The sequence below is a fragment of the Saccostrea echinata genome, unplaced genomic scaffold (genome assembly GCF_033153115.1).
Source record: "Saccostrea echinata isolate AGI-Se365-2 ecotype Australia unplaced genomic scaffold, CSIRO_AGI_Sech_v1 ptg000049l, whole genome shotgun sequence".
In the NCBI taxonomy this organism is placed as follows: domain Eukaryota; kingdom Metazoa; phylum Mollusca; class Bivalvia; order Ostreida; family Ostreidae; genus Saccostrea; species Saccostrea echinata.
This window is the reverse complement of record NW_026889798.1, coordinates 854,073-870,936: the sequence shown is the minus strand read 5'-3', so window position 1 is coordinate 870,936 and position 16,864 is coordinate 854,073. Positions and strand designations below refer to the sequence as shown.

At 31.6% G+C, this 16,864-nt stretch overlaps 1 protein-coding gene across 1 annotated transcript; it reads right to left on the bottom strand.

Moving 5' to 3' along the window:
• Positions 1-2,287: 2,287 nt before the first annotated feature.
• LOC133203244 (uncharacterized) lies at positions 2,288-5,497 on the bottom strand. Its single transcript, XM_061339064.1, has 2 exons — positions 5,450-5,497; positions 2,288-4,729 (listed from the first exon to the last, which is right to left on the bottom strand). The coding sequence occupies exons 1-2, from the start codon at positions 5,495-5,497 to the stop codon at positions 2,288-2,290; spliced, it is 2,490 nt and encodes an 829-aa protein (XP_061195048.1).
• Between the last annotated feature and the right edge of the window lie 11,367 nt (positions 5,498-16,864).

Sequence of the window (16,864 nt, the reverse complement as noted above, 5' to 3'; positions counted from 1 at the left end):
GACGCCAACGCCAACGACAACGACGACGACGACGACAGACAACGGACAAATTTTGATCAGAAAAGCTCACTTGAGCCTTTGGCTCAGGTGAGCTAAAAAGCTCATAATTGTACAAAGATGTAAAAAATATTTGCTATCAGTTCACCTAATCCATTATCTAGACTACCTCCAGTTATTAAATGAAGTGAACTGATCTAAATGCACATGCAAGTCTAAGTAGGATTGTTGTTTGAGTTTCATAATTAAGGATAAATAATACTTACAAAATTTAAATATCTTTGTTTAAATAGGAGCCTCTCTAACTAAAGAAGTGATATTTGTTTAGTTGAACAACTTTATTTCTGACCAAGCTACAAAATTTGGTGAAAAGTGGGAAAATGTAACTTTATAGCTAAAAAAATTATTTTTGAAAATTTAAGAAATATATGAATTTTTGTTACTGAAAAGTTTCTAGGAACATTTTCTAGAGTCTATTTTTACATTTTACATAATTAAAATTTTCTAATTAGATCTTGATTGAAAGAAATAATGAAAAAATAGCAATGTAACTCTTCTGTATGGGAGATAAGAAAAATTGATGTGGTATTGTACCTTTAATTCATTCATATAGACAGATTCCTTACTGTTTACCTTATTCTTTGCATTTAAAGATTCGACAAGTCTATTAATTTAATCATGAACATACGTCAAACAATATCATATATACATGTATAAGCTTTAAGATACAAAGTATGTGTTTAAAAATATCATTTTTTTTTCTTTACAGAATATATTTTGTGACAATTTTACATTATTTTTGTGTCAGATCACAGAAATTGCACTTGCATGAATTTATGATCTAACACAACCAACAGTGAGAAATTAAACAAAACAAATAAAGAGAAAGTTACTATATGCTACATGGAAAGTAAGAAATGCTGTAAAAATTATCTGAGTTTATCTATGGTTATTTATTTAAATCTTAACAAGACTATTTCTTTCTTAATCAATTAGAAAAAATGAAAAATTTACTTCATGCAAGCATATTCAATTCCCTTTATGCCCTAAAGAAGGAAAAAGTTATCTTCCCTCACACAATCTAAAACATCATTGAAAACACAGAATTTGTTGTCCCTTACATAAAATCTTTATTTTTAAGCTAAATTAAAATCATGATAAATCATTTTGTGAAAATAAATAACACTACCACAAAGTAATGCTAACTTTATGACCTTCCTTGAAGTCATATCTGCATGTCATTCTGCCCACCATATTATAATTCTTTTGAAAATTACTTCAAGATGCTTTTTTAATACAATAGGAAAAGATTAAAGTTATTATTGTTATCCTATAAGCACTTTACTCTAACATTACTATTTTCAACATTCTTCATTTCTTTGGAACTGTCAATTTACTTTATAAAAGATAAAAGGAAGTACATGTGCATGCTGGCACAATTAACTTTGAAAGCATTATATTCTTATTTATACATGTAGGTTCAAATATATTAATTTTACAAGGGGAACATGGACTTAGATATGAGCAGACTGACAGAAAAACAAAATCATGAAACGAAAAGACCCTTAGCAAAAACAAATGCTTTATTTGCATTGATTTTTAATTTTATTTGTCTTGAAAATACATTGAACATTGATTATGCATTCATTTTTGATTGAATACATTTCAACAATCTTCAAACCATTGATTTTGGAATGATTGAAATGTGATTTATTTATTTAATGCTGTTTCAATGCATTTATTATGCATTTATTTTGAATTGATATGATGTCATACCAATAACAATCTAAACATCAAGTGTTCTCTTTGGTAAATCCATGATTGAATTTGTATTTATTTTCTGAAGCATTGATTCAGAAATAAATGGTAAAGTATAACAGAATTTACTTCAAGTTTTCCAACTATACAGTACACATTATATAAAAAGTAACGTACATTTAATCACGATCATAGCGATTTGGTGATGGACACACATACTTTTGGTCATTAATAACTACAAAATTGTTAACATTTAATATAGACTGAATAGGTATAAAATCTACATCATCACTTGTATCAACTTGCCAGACACATCCAACGGATTGTATTTTGGGGAGTAGTTTTACTTTTGCTAAGTTTACTACTCTATTCTGTTCCTCAGACTGAATGAAAAACAAAACGCTTCCAAATTTTATGCTATCCCCAGTAATGTATGTAATGACATTTTGTTGACGTTTCTTTAAGCGGTCATATGCCTGTCCATAGACATAAAATCCCTTCTTATACATATTTATTCTAATAAAACATTTGACTAACTCATTATGCACACCAAATTTAAGAGCACACTGTCTGAATCTGTTAATTGTTTATTAGATGCATTTCCAATAGGTCTAATGCCACTTTCTATTTCTGTAATATATTTATAGCGACCTGCTACAGAGTCAGTCAGTTCATTATACAATGAAACAATTTCTTCTTCATCATCATACTCTTTCAGAAACAATTCACGAAGGACAGGTGGTACCTTTAACATACAAACAATATTTGTTATTTGAGTTTCAACCCCCTGCGTTCCATGTATGTGTTTCACAATAAAACCATTCAAATCTTCAAAAATAAAACAATTATTTACATATAATGGTCCGGTGTGTCGAACACAATCTGTTAAATGTACTAATTGATGAACATTCAAGGTCATAAACCTTTCACCATAGAGAACTTGATAGTTCTCAACAAATAATAAGAGAGCAGATTCTACTACTAGCAATTCTTCTTTGCTTATACCTTCTTTTGACAATATAAAAAAAGATCTAGCTAATAAGCAAAAATGCACAAAATATTCTTGAGTCAAAACATTTCTCAAGATTGGTATTCCCCAATATAATATAAAATTTCTGAATTCTGATGACTTCCAGTGAGTGAGTTCATCCAATGTCTTTGGAATTCTTGTTACATACAGTGTTGGCTTTATTTTGTTCAAGAAAGAATTGACATCATTGCATTTCACAAAGAAAGAAAAAATTTCAGTTTTGTTTTTCTTATGAAACCATAATATTAATAATTGTTTACAAACTCCTAAACAAATGCCATGCATATAGTCTATAACACAACTGTAAATAGGATTAAAATTATTTAAATACATAAACCAAAATTTTCCTTTGTGGCCATTTACTGTAGTTTTGGATTCACGATTTCTAATTTTTGCTGATGCTAACTGAACATCTCGTTTCACAGTTTCTGGTGTTCGGGGAGGGTACTTGGGTTGTTCCTTAAATGGATACACATGTGAAATCCCTCCTGATTCATGTTTAAATGTTTCACCTTTCTGTAGGCAAAACCAGCAGCTATAATCTCCATTAAACTGGTTACAGTTGTAAACTATTGCTAGTGCTGGAAGATCACATGTGCATGTTAACAAGAAACATTTACAGTCAAATGTGTTTTCATAATAATCACAAAATGTGTGACCTTTACTTCCAAGGTCATTCAGTTCCTCATATAGTGGTTTTAGAAAATACCACATCTGTGGCTTTCGACAGGAGATCCAAACACAATAAAACAGAGCATAATTTTTTTTCTTTCTTTGTGCAATGGGAAGCTCATTAATAAGCATATACACAGGCCAGATGCTAATGTTGGATGATTTGAACAAAGGAGCACCATCAGTATTAAGTGAAAAAGATAAATTGTTTGGAGACGATAAAACACCATCATTTTGAAATAAGTGTTTGTACAATAACCCATCATAAATATCAGAAAGTTTATCTGCTTTATTGCTTTCAAAATGCTCAAATTTATGTTTTCGCACCATGTCACAAAATTCCTTATTCTTCCATAATGCTTGCAGTTGGGATAAAAGTTTGAGTTGCATAAAGTATGCCCTAGCCCCAGATTCCGTCAATGATTTATTACACAACGGACAGTTTTTCTCATTCTTGCCAACTATTTCATAACAAGAGTTGCAGTGATATGTCAATGTTGGTATCAAACAATCTGTGAACAATCTGATTGTCTTCCTGAAATGGTATAGACTCCCAGATAAAGTATGTCCTAAAGGTAAAATACAAGCCAAAAGTCGAAGTAAGTACGATATTGCTTCATCAGGCAATCGAAATCTAATCACAAAGCAGCATATCAGCAAAATTACAACACCAAGAGTATAGGGTGATCCTTCAAACAGGGGATCTGTAAAGCGGTCTTCTTTGGACTTGGAATCATCAGGTTTGGGTACAGAATTTTCTATATCATTGAATATGAAATTTGTAAATTCATCGACAAATCCTACATCGTCTTCAATATCAATCTCATTTTCATCACACAATAAGTCACTGTCCCTTAATTTTGCCTCCTCAAGAAGTTCATCAAGTACTTTGTCACTTTTAGGGTCAAACACTTCATTAGGTATATCAGGAACATTGTTGGATACCGAAGTTTCTCTTTCCTCTTCATATGGTTCATTTTGATGCAAAAATTCAGCATTTTCTTCAGATTCATCTAATTCTGCTGCAGTATTTTTGATTTCATCACCGTTGTTAACATTTTCCACAAAATCATCCACTGCAGTAATTTCATGACTTTTATCATTAGGGCGAAGTTCATTTAAATTATAACCCACATTTGAATCTACACTTTCAAGTCTCTCTTTTTTAATATGAAGTGCCATTGGAACATCTTGATCACATAAAACATCCTCAGTTTTCTCAATGTAGGTCTTATTGTATGCACTGGTACTTGTGTCTTCAATGTCATGAATCTATATGGATAATAATAACAGTCACTTGAAAAAAATACATCTTATAATATATACATGTACACATTAAAAAAAACCATACCATACATTTAGATATTATTTTTTACATATAGATATATTTGAGGGAGAGCAATTAAAACAATGTAAAAGAAAATGTTTAAAGTCCCTACTTTAATGTATTCATCAATGTCATATAATAAATAATATAGTCATGCATGTGGAGAGAGGGGTTAATTTATTATGATAAATACCTTAAGACCCCCCCCCCTTTCTCTCTCTCTCTTCCGCTATTAAAAGTATCAATTCATTTATTTAAGTTCTTTGAAATTTTAGTTTTGATGCCCAGTGGAAAGTAAATATTTGTTTAACTCTTTTATTTTTTTCCCCTTTATTTTTCTTGACATTCATGCGTTTTAAATTTAATTCTTTATTGCATAATACACCCATATGGGTCAAGCAATACAATTCATGATTTAAAAAAAACAAAGAACAATGAGTGTATTTATACAATAGCCGCAATTTAAGTAATTTACTCCTTATATGTTACACCAATGTGGATCTTTTATTTCTTAATTCTAATGATTGTTTTATAAAAGTGCAAATTAACAGCCGTACGTAAATTAATAAGGTGTGTAACCCCCCCCCCCCCCCCTCCATATATAAATATGATTACGCCACTGAAATATGCAATATACATATAAAGGAAATAAGTAACCGAAATACCTTTCTTTTATGATATGGACCTCTTTTCTTCTTACACGATTCTTCCATTTTTACCACTGCTGTTTAGGATTAAGATAATTCATCCCAGATGCTCTGTGTGCACTTAATGTCCGTTGAATGGTTTTATTGTTTCCATAATTTTTACGATGTTTTCTAAGGTTTGTAATGTCTTTATAGTTAAAAAGGAAAAAGTTTTCATTACAAAAAAAAAAATTTCAAAAAGCTGACATTAACTCAAAATAATAATCTATATGTATATATTTTAACGGCAGTCTTATATTGCTGGTTATTTAGTGTTGCCCGTTTGTAAAGCATGCAGCGGGAGGCTGATAAAAATCACGTGATTACTTTACGTCACTTTATCAGCCATTTCAAATTCTGCTGGCGCTGCATGCAGGCTAGAAGCCATGGCGTACTTTGATGGAAATGATCTACATTTTGTTGTGTTCTTCCCTGTGGACAAAACTGTTCATATTATGGCAAAAAGTCGTGTAGAATTTAAGAATGAAGAAGAAGGCAGTGTTGTTGTTCTGTGGCAGACAAGTGATATTGAAGATGATGGAAAGATGGTGTTCAAGGAAATGCCATACAATGGATACATTGTTTCTCTCAGGAAGTAAGTTTCGTGTTATTTCTTTTTTTCAAAATTTATTCTAAATCACTAATGATTTACACAAAGGGTCTACATCAAAATTTATTATTATATGTCTTGGAAATCGTGTATTACGACATAAAATAACTGTCATCAGTTCAGTGCAAAGGTACAGCAGCGGATCATATTACATTGAAAATGGCAGGCATAAACAAAATACGTGCCAGATGTAAAAATGACATCAATAAATTTTTATATGTGTATTATATTTTTATGGGTATTTGCATGTTTATGTACATCATTTGTTAATAATAAACAAAATTAATGATGTACATGAACATGCAAACACCCATGAAAGTTTATAAACAAAGTGGAGAACTATCTGACACCAAGCTTATATACAGGGATAACTTGAATGCAACGCTTGGATTTGACCAATGTTGTGTTTACAGCATTATTTTACCCACCACTGCGCATTCTGTGGAATTTCAGAGAGAGGGAACATGCCAAGTATTAAATTTCACTCTCGAAGCAAGTCTTAATAATATACAAAGAGGTAGAAAATGCTTGCCACCACATGCTATCTGATCTAAGTTTATCTATGCTGTTTGTGTAAGCAACACTGCTGGTGTCCACTGCTGGGCAGATAGTGTAACTATAAACTAATAAATATTCAGACAGACACAGATGTTAATGTGAATAAATTAATATCTTACTTCAAGCTGAAATTAGCACCACATGGCATATCTGTTAGGCGGATCCAAGATAAGCCCTGTCAGGCTCCCCTTGATAGTGTTTTAATTATCTCAGGTTTATGCTGCTGTTTGTAAATTTATGCAACTCTTTTTGTTTGAAAATACATATGTAATATTTAGTTAAATTATTTATGATTAAAATATTTTCAAAATTAAGACATTTCAATTCTCACAAAAGGGTGTTTTAATAACAAATGTAGATTTGAAAACTGTTAAATGAATATCACTATAACAAATTCAATGAATCTGTTTGCTATATTTTTTTTGGGGGGGGATATCAGTAAGAATATTGTCAGGCCTCTAAGTGGCCTCTAAACTTTAGGCCCCAGCTGGCACCTTATAAAAAAAAATATAGTTGCCAATGCAAATTTTTAGTCGCCAGGCAATATTTCTGAGGTGCTGACTCTAAAAGTAAATAGAATATAGAGATCCATGACATGCCTAAGAAAACATGACATGTCCATTGCTAAAAATATTTTTCTCTAGTTTTAAATTTCTTTATGCTTTTTCAGAAAAATTGTTAAAAATGTGAAAATTTCCGGGACTCGACGATCACCAAGTCAATTTAAAATGGTCGCCAATTTGCCGACTAATTGAAAAATTTTAGACGCCAATCAAAAATTTTAGGCGCCATGGCGACTAAATTAGTCGCCAATTAGAGCCCTGATAGTGCTTCTCAAAATAATCTATCTTGAAATGCTTCTTAAAATTATTTTTCATTTTAGGTCTGCAAAAGTGCCGTGGATTTGATAAGCAAATTAAAGAAGAAGTATTTGCAAAATCTCAGGAGAAAGAAACCTCAACTTTAGTTGAAGCCATGAGAAAATTATCAGAAGAAATGAGAAAAAGTGGGAAGAGAGGATCCAGTCTCAAGCTGAAAAGAGTGCTTGAGGAAGAAAAGGATGATGGGAGTAGAAAGAAGACAAAGAAAACACAGAAAAATAAACATGATAAACCTGAAACCACCTCTTCAGCAAAAACAAATACTAGCAGAGCAACGAAACTTAACGATCTAAAACTGAAAGAATTAGAAGCTTTTGCAGGAATACAACAGAGGCCAGTCCAGTCACCAAGTAAACATTACCCTGTAAATCCTCCATCTACATTAAGTTCCAAAAATCAAAGAAAAACTCCAGTCAAGTCCCCAAGAAAAACACCAGTTAAGAAATCACCAGTCAAGTTCCCAAGAACTCCAGTCAAAGAAACTCTAGTCAAGTCCCCAAGAGAACTCCAGTCAAAACTCCAGTCAAGTCCCCAAGAAGAACTCCAGTCAAAACTCCAGTCAAGTCCCCAAGAAGAACTCCAGTCAAATCACCAAGAAAAACTCCAGTCAAGTCCCCAGGAAGAACTCCGGTCAAAGAAACTCCAGTCAAATCACCAAGAAAAATTACAGTGCAGTCACACAAGAAAACTAAATTCAAAACTGTTGAATCACCATCCAAAAATTTTGAATCACCCCCTGCAGTAGAAACATCCTTCATAATAGGGCAGGGACTGGGAATCCTTAATGAAGATACCAGTATGAATTTTGCTTTGGACAATGGCATAGAGACTGAAAATGTAAGTAAAATTTGATTTTATTGATATCATCAAATAATCAAATCAAAGTCCATTTCTTTGACCTACTAGCATCTTTGAATTTTGCTTTAAGTTATTCCTAATGTGTAAAGATTATGGTAAAAATGTTTAATTTTTGTGTTTTTGCAGAAAGTTAATTTTTAAAAAATAAATTCACTTGTGTATTCTCAGTGTTGGTGACCTCTTAATTCCTTAAATGATTTGCATTTCAGATGCTTGATCCATCTTTCCCTGAATATGGGTATAATGCTGCTAATGCAACACCTTGTTTTCAAACCAGGACAACTCAAGGTGGCAGTTCAAATTTCAGCATTCTCTCTGGCCCATATCCACTGGACAATCTCACAGGTATTTGCATTATTAAAAGTAAATTAAATTGATTGTTTAAATATGATGTTTCATGTTGTATATTCATGTTTAGTGTGTATTTCTACTTTTTTCTACAAGGGTACTACAGAGGATTGCATTATGACCAACAATGTCAAATCCTGTCATTCCTAAACGTTCTGACAGATACACTACAGAATTACACCTATGGAACTAATTATGCACCAATCCTTGGAACACCAGGTCCATCATCAGATCCATCATGTTCACAGGATGCTACCCCCTCAGTGGAAACTCCAACTGTTAAAGAACCTGTAAGTAGGATGTACTTATAGCTGTCTGTTCTATTTCTAATATTTTCTTTATGATGCTTGTAAACATGACAGTGGTATTAATTTCAATATGTTTGTAATCAAAAAATAATATGCCAAAATAGAAAATCGTGAAATTTGAAACAAATGGAATTCCAAGACATCAACAGTAATTAAGAAAATGTGTTCTATTAGTCATGACAAATACACATGAATATATAGTGTGTTTTGTTTTGTAGCGTTTGTTGCCACTGATTAATGATGAGAACAACACATTTGGAGATGTCCTTGTAAATCCATCAAACCTGATGACAGCCGAAATGAAGGCTTAAACAACTTCTACAACAAAAAATGGTGGCATTTATCTACTAAATAAAGTCGTGGAGATGGTATTTAAAAAGGAGGAGTTGTGTAAAAGTAAAGGTCTAAAAGGTCTGGACCAACACAAATTGGAAGCAATCCAAGGTACTAATCGAAACATCATATATTTCAAATGGTCTTCAGCTCTCATTTCTTTTTCTTTTAAAAGATTCATTTATATGTCAAATGATAAATATCTTATATTTATTTTTTTCTTTCAGAGTACATGCACTCTAAGTGCAAAAAATTGCAGTTGGATCCTGTGCCACCGAAAATCTTTAACAAAACTATTCAGAACAAAATTGGAAATCTTAGGCACGAAACTAAAGGAAAAACCAGTCTAGTTGGGAAAAAAGGTGCAACTAAATCCAGTTCCACAAAGAGTACCGATAATCAACAAAAAAATCCAGAACAAAATGAGAAACAATAATAGACATGGAATTAAAGAAAGTGTGCTTGAAATTGTGCCTTTGTGATATAAAGGATTAATGTATCGAATCACCCTTATTGTGACAGTGATTTATCGGTTTCAATCATTCTTAATTCATAGGATGTTAGTTACATTTACTTGGATTTAAAACTGTACTGGTGAATCTTTTAAGATAAGTATTTAAAATTTCTGAATTGGTAAAGATACATGTAATAGATTATTAGTAATGTTCGCATTGAGTGTTCAATATTTTTTCTCGCTGTTTCTCAATATTTAATGCTTGATATTGTTTGTTTCTGTGCATTGATTTTCTATTACTTCTTGAGTTTTATAACATCACATAAATGTTTTTATATGTATTACTTTTACATTTTTCTGTGATGTCACAATAATGCTAAATGACATCAGATAAATGCTTTATAGTATTTCATTTATTTTTGTATTGATTTTGCATTTTTCTGTGATGTCAGAGTAATCCTTCATCTCATTTACATATTTCGCTAAAATCAAGACATGTTCAATCAAAAATAAATACAAAATAAATCATCATGCAATGTTCAATGCTATTTAAATGCTTTTCTTTCATGCCATTTAGCAAGGAGGCACAGTTGATTCCTTTACAAATCAAAAAACAATGAAAATCCAATGCTCAGAAAACAACTACAAAATAAATCAAAATTCAATGAATTTGTTTTTGCTAAGGGGATCAATTAATCAAATCATTACATGCTAGAATTCAAAGATTAAACAAAAAATAAACATAATTGTAAATCACTAAAACCTCTGATAATTCCTGCCCTTTGTATTTTTCTGTAATTTCTCTCCTATCTAAAACATCAAAAAGTGAAGAAAAATACGAAAGAAAACTTGTCAATCATTTACAATAACTTCCTTATCTGTGCAGCAGACATCATCTACATGTATATCAAATCTGTTGGAACTTCCAATTCACTTCAAGCTAACCATGGTATTTAAGATATCAATGTTTGAAATATTGAAGTTCAATAGTATTAATTGCATAACAAAATGTTTATCTTAAATAATGTTGTCCTCCAATAATTTGGCTGCCATTATTTGAATTTCAAACAGGCAGACACAAAAGTACTTCATGCGCATGTAAGTTAAGGCCAGATATAGGCGTTTCTATGCAAATGAACTAATAAAAACGCATAAGAGGTATATTAATTATTCAGAGAAAGTTTTGATTCATTTTCTTATGCATATTTAGTACCCACGATATGTTATAGCCAGTACACATCATGACGTCATATTATGACGTCACTGATCTTCCTTACTGGAGGTAATAAAACACCTCAACAAAACAGCATCGGCGCAAGGGATTACCCTATTTATTTTTACATAAAAATTGTATAATACTAAGAATAATATTCTATAGATTATTAAAACTAGTGCACAAATCCTAGGCATTTTCTCATTTAATCGAAATTTGAGGAAACTTATACCGGACTGTACATTTTTACCCTGATTCAACTTAAAACTTCACAAATAGAAATTATACAACTGAGCTGTTGATATTTGTGCAGCAATACCAGCAAACTTTGGAATATTTTGCTTTTAAATATACCTTGTTTCAGTTAAATAAAATAGAGCAAGCCCTTGCGCCGAAGCATTTTTGTTGATGTCTATTATACTTGTGTGTAGTAAAGAACAATGACGTCATTATATGACGTCATAATGTGTACTGGCTATCTCATATCATGGGTACCAAGTATGTATTAGACTATAAGTTTTAACTTTCTCTGCATAATAGATATAGTCCTTAGGCATTTTAATTAGATTATTTGCATAGAAATGCCTATGCCTAGCCTTAACTCACCTGCGTGATAATTTTTTTTAAAAAACATGCAGTACTGAAATTGGGCCATCCTTAAAAAATTGTTTGTTTGGAATTGCCGCCTATGGGTTTCTAACCAAGGAGGGAGGGAGTGAGCGCAATGGAAATATTGAGTACTCAGAATGTACATAAAAATAATAAATAAGATCTTTGCATTTCAATCAATTGTCTATTAACTATGTACATGTATCTGCAAGCAACTTTGTTTATATTATAAACAACTTACACTGTAACAAAATAATGTGATCGGTATATCTCTCTGTGCATATTAGTCTACCATGTTGACGACACAATAACAAGTTACTCTTTCCCATAAAAATTAGGCCCCACCACCTTATATATAACTTTCCTTTTGCTGCATTATGAATATTCATGATTTATTTGGAACATATCGGTACTTTTCACATTGTTTATAGAAATTGATAGGTGTTCCAAATAGGTGTGTATCAGTTCATCAAACTGACGCACCTTAAGTCCTTTTAGCAGGGAATCTGTCTTTTTAGGGTGATTTTCAAGAAATCAGCAAAAAATATCAATTTACTCTTAACTAGTGAAAAATCAGTAAGGGTATAATAATGATTTCTATAAATGTGCTATTAGATGTATGTCCTTCTACAATAAAGATAATGAATTGAAATTGATTTTTTTCTACACTGTAGATGTAAATATTAGTGATAATTACCCAGTATATAATTACTTATACAGTTAAAAGAATGTTCAGGCAAACACAAAACAATACTTTTTGACATGATTATAATTAAGTTTGACCTTTAAATATAGAAAAAATCCTTGTAATTACATCAAAGTGTTTCAAAGGTGTTTTGTATTTTTTTTCTAAGGATTAAGTGTGTGTAAATACAATGAAAGTTAGGTAAGGCTATCTTTAAATTAATATTTGTCTGTCCTTCCCTGACTTAGGGTAAAAACATTCATTCAGTAGGTAAGTAGGGATTTTTTTTCCAGAAAATTTCAACATCAATGCAGAATTTCTAAAATATATTTAAAAAAAACTTGTTGACAGGATGAGAAAATTCTAGAATGAAAATTTTAAAATTGATCATTTTCTTGAGGTAAAACAAAATTGACATGAGCCATTCTGAGCCAGTCAGTCGGGAGAGGGCAAATTTTTAAAAATGGATTGAGGTAAATTCTCAAACAGCTCTTAAAGTATTACCTTTCCCTCTGGCCTTTGCATATATCTTTAGTGGTACATATTTCTTATTTGTTTTTAGTTTCTCCAAGTGACCAAGTGTGAATTGTTGGGGGTTCTCTATTGCTTCAATACCACATTTTCCCATTATGTAGGGAAGGAAAATAACCTTCCCTCTGAACACGTCACTAATTTTGGACATCCAATTTTCCGCATTATCGCTGTAGCTGGTTAGGATTTTCAGACAGCCACTAAGTCCATCATCCGTTGGGAAGGCTCTCTTCAAGGCCCTATTTTTACCATCCATTATATGAACAATCAGTTCCTGCAATGTTAAGCAAACACATGTATATACATATACCATACATGCATGTTAGTGAATTTCTGAATATAAGAAAAAATTAAAATTTTTTAATGTCTTTCAGCTTATACAATTCTTCATTAACAACTCTTGTTGACATGTATATGTGTGCAAAAACATGTACATTGTATATGAGGAATGGCCATTTACTTTGTGTCAATTTATGTTTCACACTGTTATTATGACAACAAGTAACTGTAACATAAACTCAATCCATAGTCTCTCACTTTTGAAATGCTCCTATCTGGTTTTGGTTTATGCTTCAGGTCTTTGAGGGCCATACTTCTTTTTTAGGAATTCCAGACTTTCTTTGCAACCTTAAAAGATTTACTTTAAAATGACTTCACACTAACAATAGAAACCAGGGATGGGGTCAATTACTTTAAAAAGTAATTAATTAAATTACAATTACTTTGACTTTTTCTTCAATTAAATTACAATTAAATTACAGGCTTTCTAAGATGTGTAATTAATTAAGGTCTTCCGTTTCCAACGGAAGACCTTCTACTGATTCTGATGGTTAAGATTATTCTTATTATTCTTTTTTTTTTTCCTAGACGCCAACTTTGAAGCTTCATATCTTCCTCATTTCTGAACGGATTTTGTTCAAATTTTCAGAGCTTTTAGACTTTGCAAAACACTCTCAGAATACTGTAATACAATTCGGAAATTACCTTCTGTTCACGAGTTATTCTCCTTTGATTGAAATTTTTATGCCTCTGGTTTCCAGACAAAGGCTCTGAGACTGTAATAATTGGAGCACAAAACCCTTTGAAATTGAAAAGAAGAATCATTGAAGTTGTGCACATCGGTTTTTGTTTTTTGATTTTTGCATTAAAAATGGCGCTAGAGAGGGGTCAAAAGTTAGAACGCGGAAAAGAGCAAAAATTTTGACATATTTTCCTTTATATCTTTAAAACTAAAAATATTTTGTTAAAACATGTAGAATAAAAGTTGTGCATAATAGCAAGAGCTTTCATTTGATATCATTTAAAAGGGGCTGGCCCCTAAAATTAGGGATCTAGAGCCCTTGAAAGTTTTCGCTTTATAACTCAAAAACGGTAAATATTTCGATATGGCTTTCGGAATTAAAGTTGTTCTTTAACACCTTATTGATCTCATACAAATGTTGTTTTGTTCGAGTATTGCGTAATATGTCGTAATATGTAGGTAAAAAGCAGGTCCCGTAAACAGGTAAGCGTTTTCATTCGACAAGTAAATCGGAACTCTTCATGTGTATAACTTTAACAAACTTGCAATAAATTATATACCCTACTGTATTTAATGCTAATTTTCTTCTAAATAAGGTTTTAAACGTGTTCTGTGGTTCACTCATAAATTATTCTTTACAACTTTCTTTTCTTTTTTAATTTAGATTTAAAGGGAACACGTCTTCAAATAAAGGAAGGAATTAAATGTATCTATATAACTATATAAGTAATATTAAACTTTAAGCATCGAATAATTAATGATCATTAACAGTACGCATTTCCCCATGTTCACCTAAATGTTTTTAGTTATGTAACACAACCCCGATCCCACGTTGCCGAGGTCACCATCGACCAGCCACCTGCGGTCATAAACCATGTAAACAAAACAAATATCTGTGAAGACTGTGATCACGTTTTAAATCCATCGTGTAGAAACAACAACTAATGAAACATTGTGTTTTTTAAATTTATATTGAATCTTTAAGATAACTTAATCTCATCTTTGATTTAATCTTAATTTCAAACACTAGTGCATAAAATCATTTAAAAAAACAAACAAACAATTTATTTCTCTGTCCCGTGTAATTGTATTCTATTTCAATTGTAATTGAAAAGGTGCTAAGGCAAATAATTGCAATTAGTGATGCAAGTATTAAGTATTAATACTTGTGTAAAGTATAATTTTTACTATCAGTCTCCTAATTGTTTCTTCATTTAATTTTTCAATTAAATATTAAACTACATGTATATACATCAAATGATACTTTTAAACATACAATAATTCACGCCTTCTTACGGCACAGTTTACATTCTGCTCTGTCGCTTTGTAACCCAGTCTTCGTGCACACGTGGCCGCAGAGAGCCGGGGTCATATCGGTATTAAAATACATTGTGTACTCATAGCGATTAATGGAAAATTGGGTTTGAAATCATTTCGAATCTTACATATTATTTTATTTTACTCTATCTCACGCTTATTTTTATCAATCCTTACCGCCCGTGCATTTATTCATTTCAAGTTTTACACATTTTAATTGCCGACTTAACCATTAAGTTTGCAACAATTTATTTTTCTGTCTCGTGTTTTAAACTGCATGTACACATATATGATAATTGTAAGTGGAGGTGACTTTTTCAATTCTCGGCATCCTCACATGTGATTTCGGAACCTTAATTGACATTGTGAGGATGAATTCTCGGGAAAATCGAAAAGTTTTACGGATACATACATACATACATACATGCATGCAAGTACAGAACATGCTCTTTTTATAAGCACGATCATGAATTCGAATGTACAAGTGTACATGTATATGCAAGAGCGCCCCAAATGTACGCATATCGAGTGTTTAAAATACAGAGAAATACAAAATCCCCGGTCTCTGTTTTACATTATCTTTGTAACAAAATATTGGTTAATCTGAAATCAATTTTATTGATCTATAGCTTATTTTGAAGTAAATTATCGGTCCAGTGAGTTGATAATGAGTTGTTTTTATAACGAGTACATTTAGAGTATTCCGAATCACTTTTTACATTTTGACGGTAAACGATTTTATTAACAAGTTTATAAATGGTTGGTTGGTATTAAAGGAAAGCCAATTCAATGAAAAATGAAATCTACATTACACGGCGAGTCTATCTACGATACAGCGGCCTTGACAGGGGTTATATTTACATCACCTTTTTAGTGTATTGCAGGTCACTTCCGGGTATTTCGAATCACCAGGTAAATGGCTAAAAACAGTCAGATAACAACATTATAATTAATGAATTAGTTGGTATTGTTTACCAAAAGTATCAAAAAATAAAAAGAATTATTTTCTTGTTGAATGTTGTTGGTTTTTTTTTATTAAGTTATTAAAGCCCCCCCCCCCCCCCCTTCTGTAGACAACACTATAAAACAGCGTTCTCAGAGGCGGATCATGCAGAAAAGCAAATACCAACAGAATATTTACTTTCTGAAATTACCTGATTGTAAATTATTGTCCTGTAAATATAATCATGATAATTATGTAATTTTTTTTTTTACCTATGTGATTTTTTTAATGCAAATAATTAACATTGAACTGTCATAATTCTACGAGTAGGCTACCAAATAATGATATAATGGTGATAAAAAAAATTGTGAAAAGGAATTAAACCAACTCATGTTTAGATTTCATGATTATCAAGAATGACGTATATCACTGCATACGTGTACTTGTACATATCAACATTGATCAACACTGATCAAGTGTATACCGGGACCCGGGATAGTCTTATTATAGCTCTTGCTTTGTCAAATCATTACTTTCATACCCCTTGCATTAAAGAAAAACAATGTTATAAAAAAAATAATAATCTGACATATAACAAGTATACATGTAGCGTGTGCAATTTATTTGGCTAGGGGCATGTACACACGTGGTTCGAAACTATAGGGGGCTACAAATGCGGCCATAACTAGTATATTTTTGAGGTGTTATAAAAAAACAAATAATAC

Coding starts and splice junctions, on each gene's coding strand:
- LOC133203244 (XM_061339064.1), bottom strand. CDS start 5,497: ATGGAAGAATCGTGTAAGAAGAAAAGAGGTCCATATCATAAAAGAAAG. Junction 4,730..5,449: donor GTCCATATCATAAAAGAAAG/GTATTTCGGTTA, acceptor TTATCCATATAG/ATTCATGACATTGAAGACAC.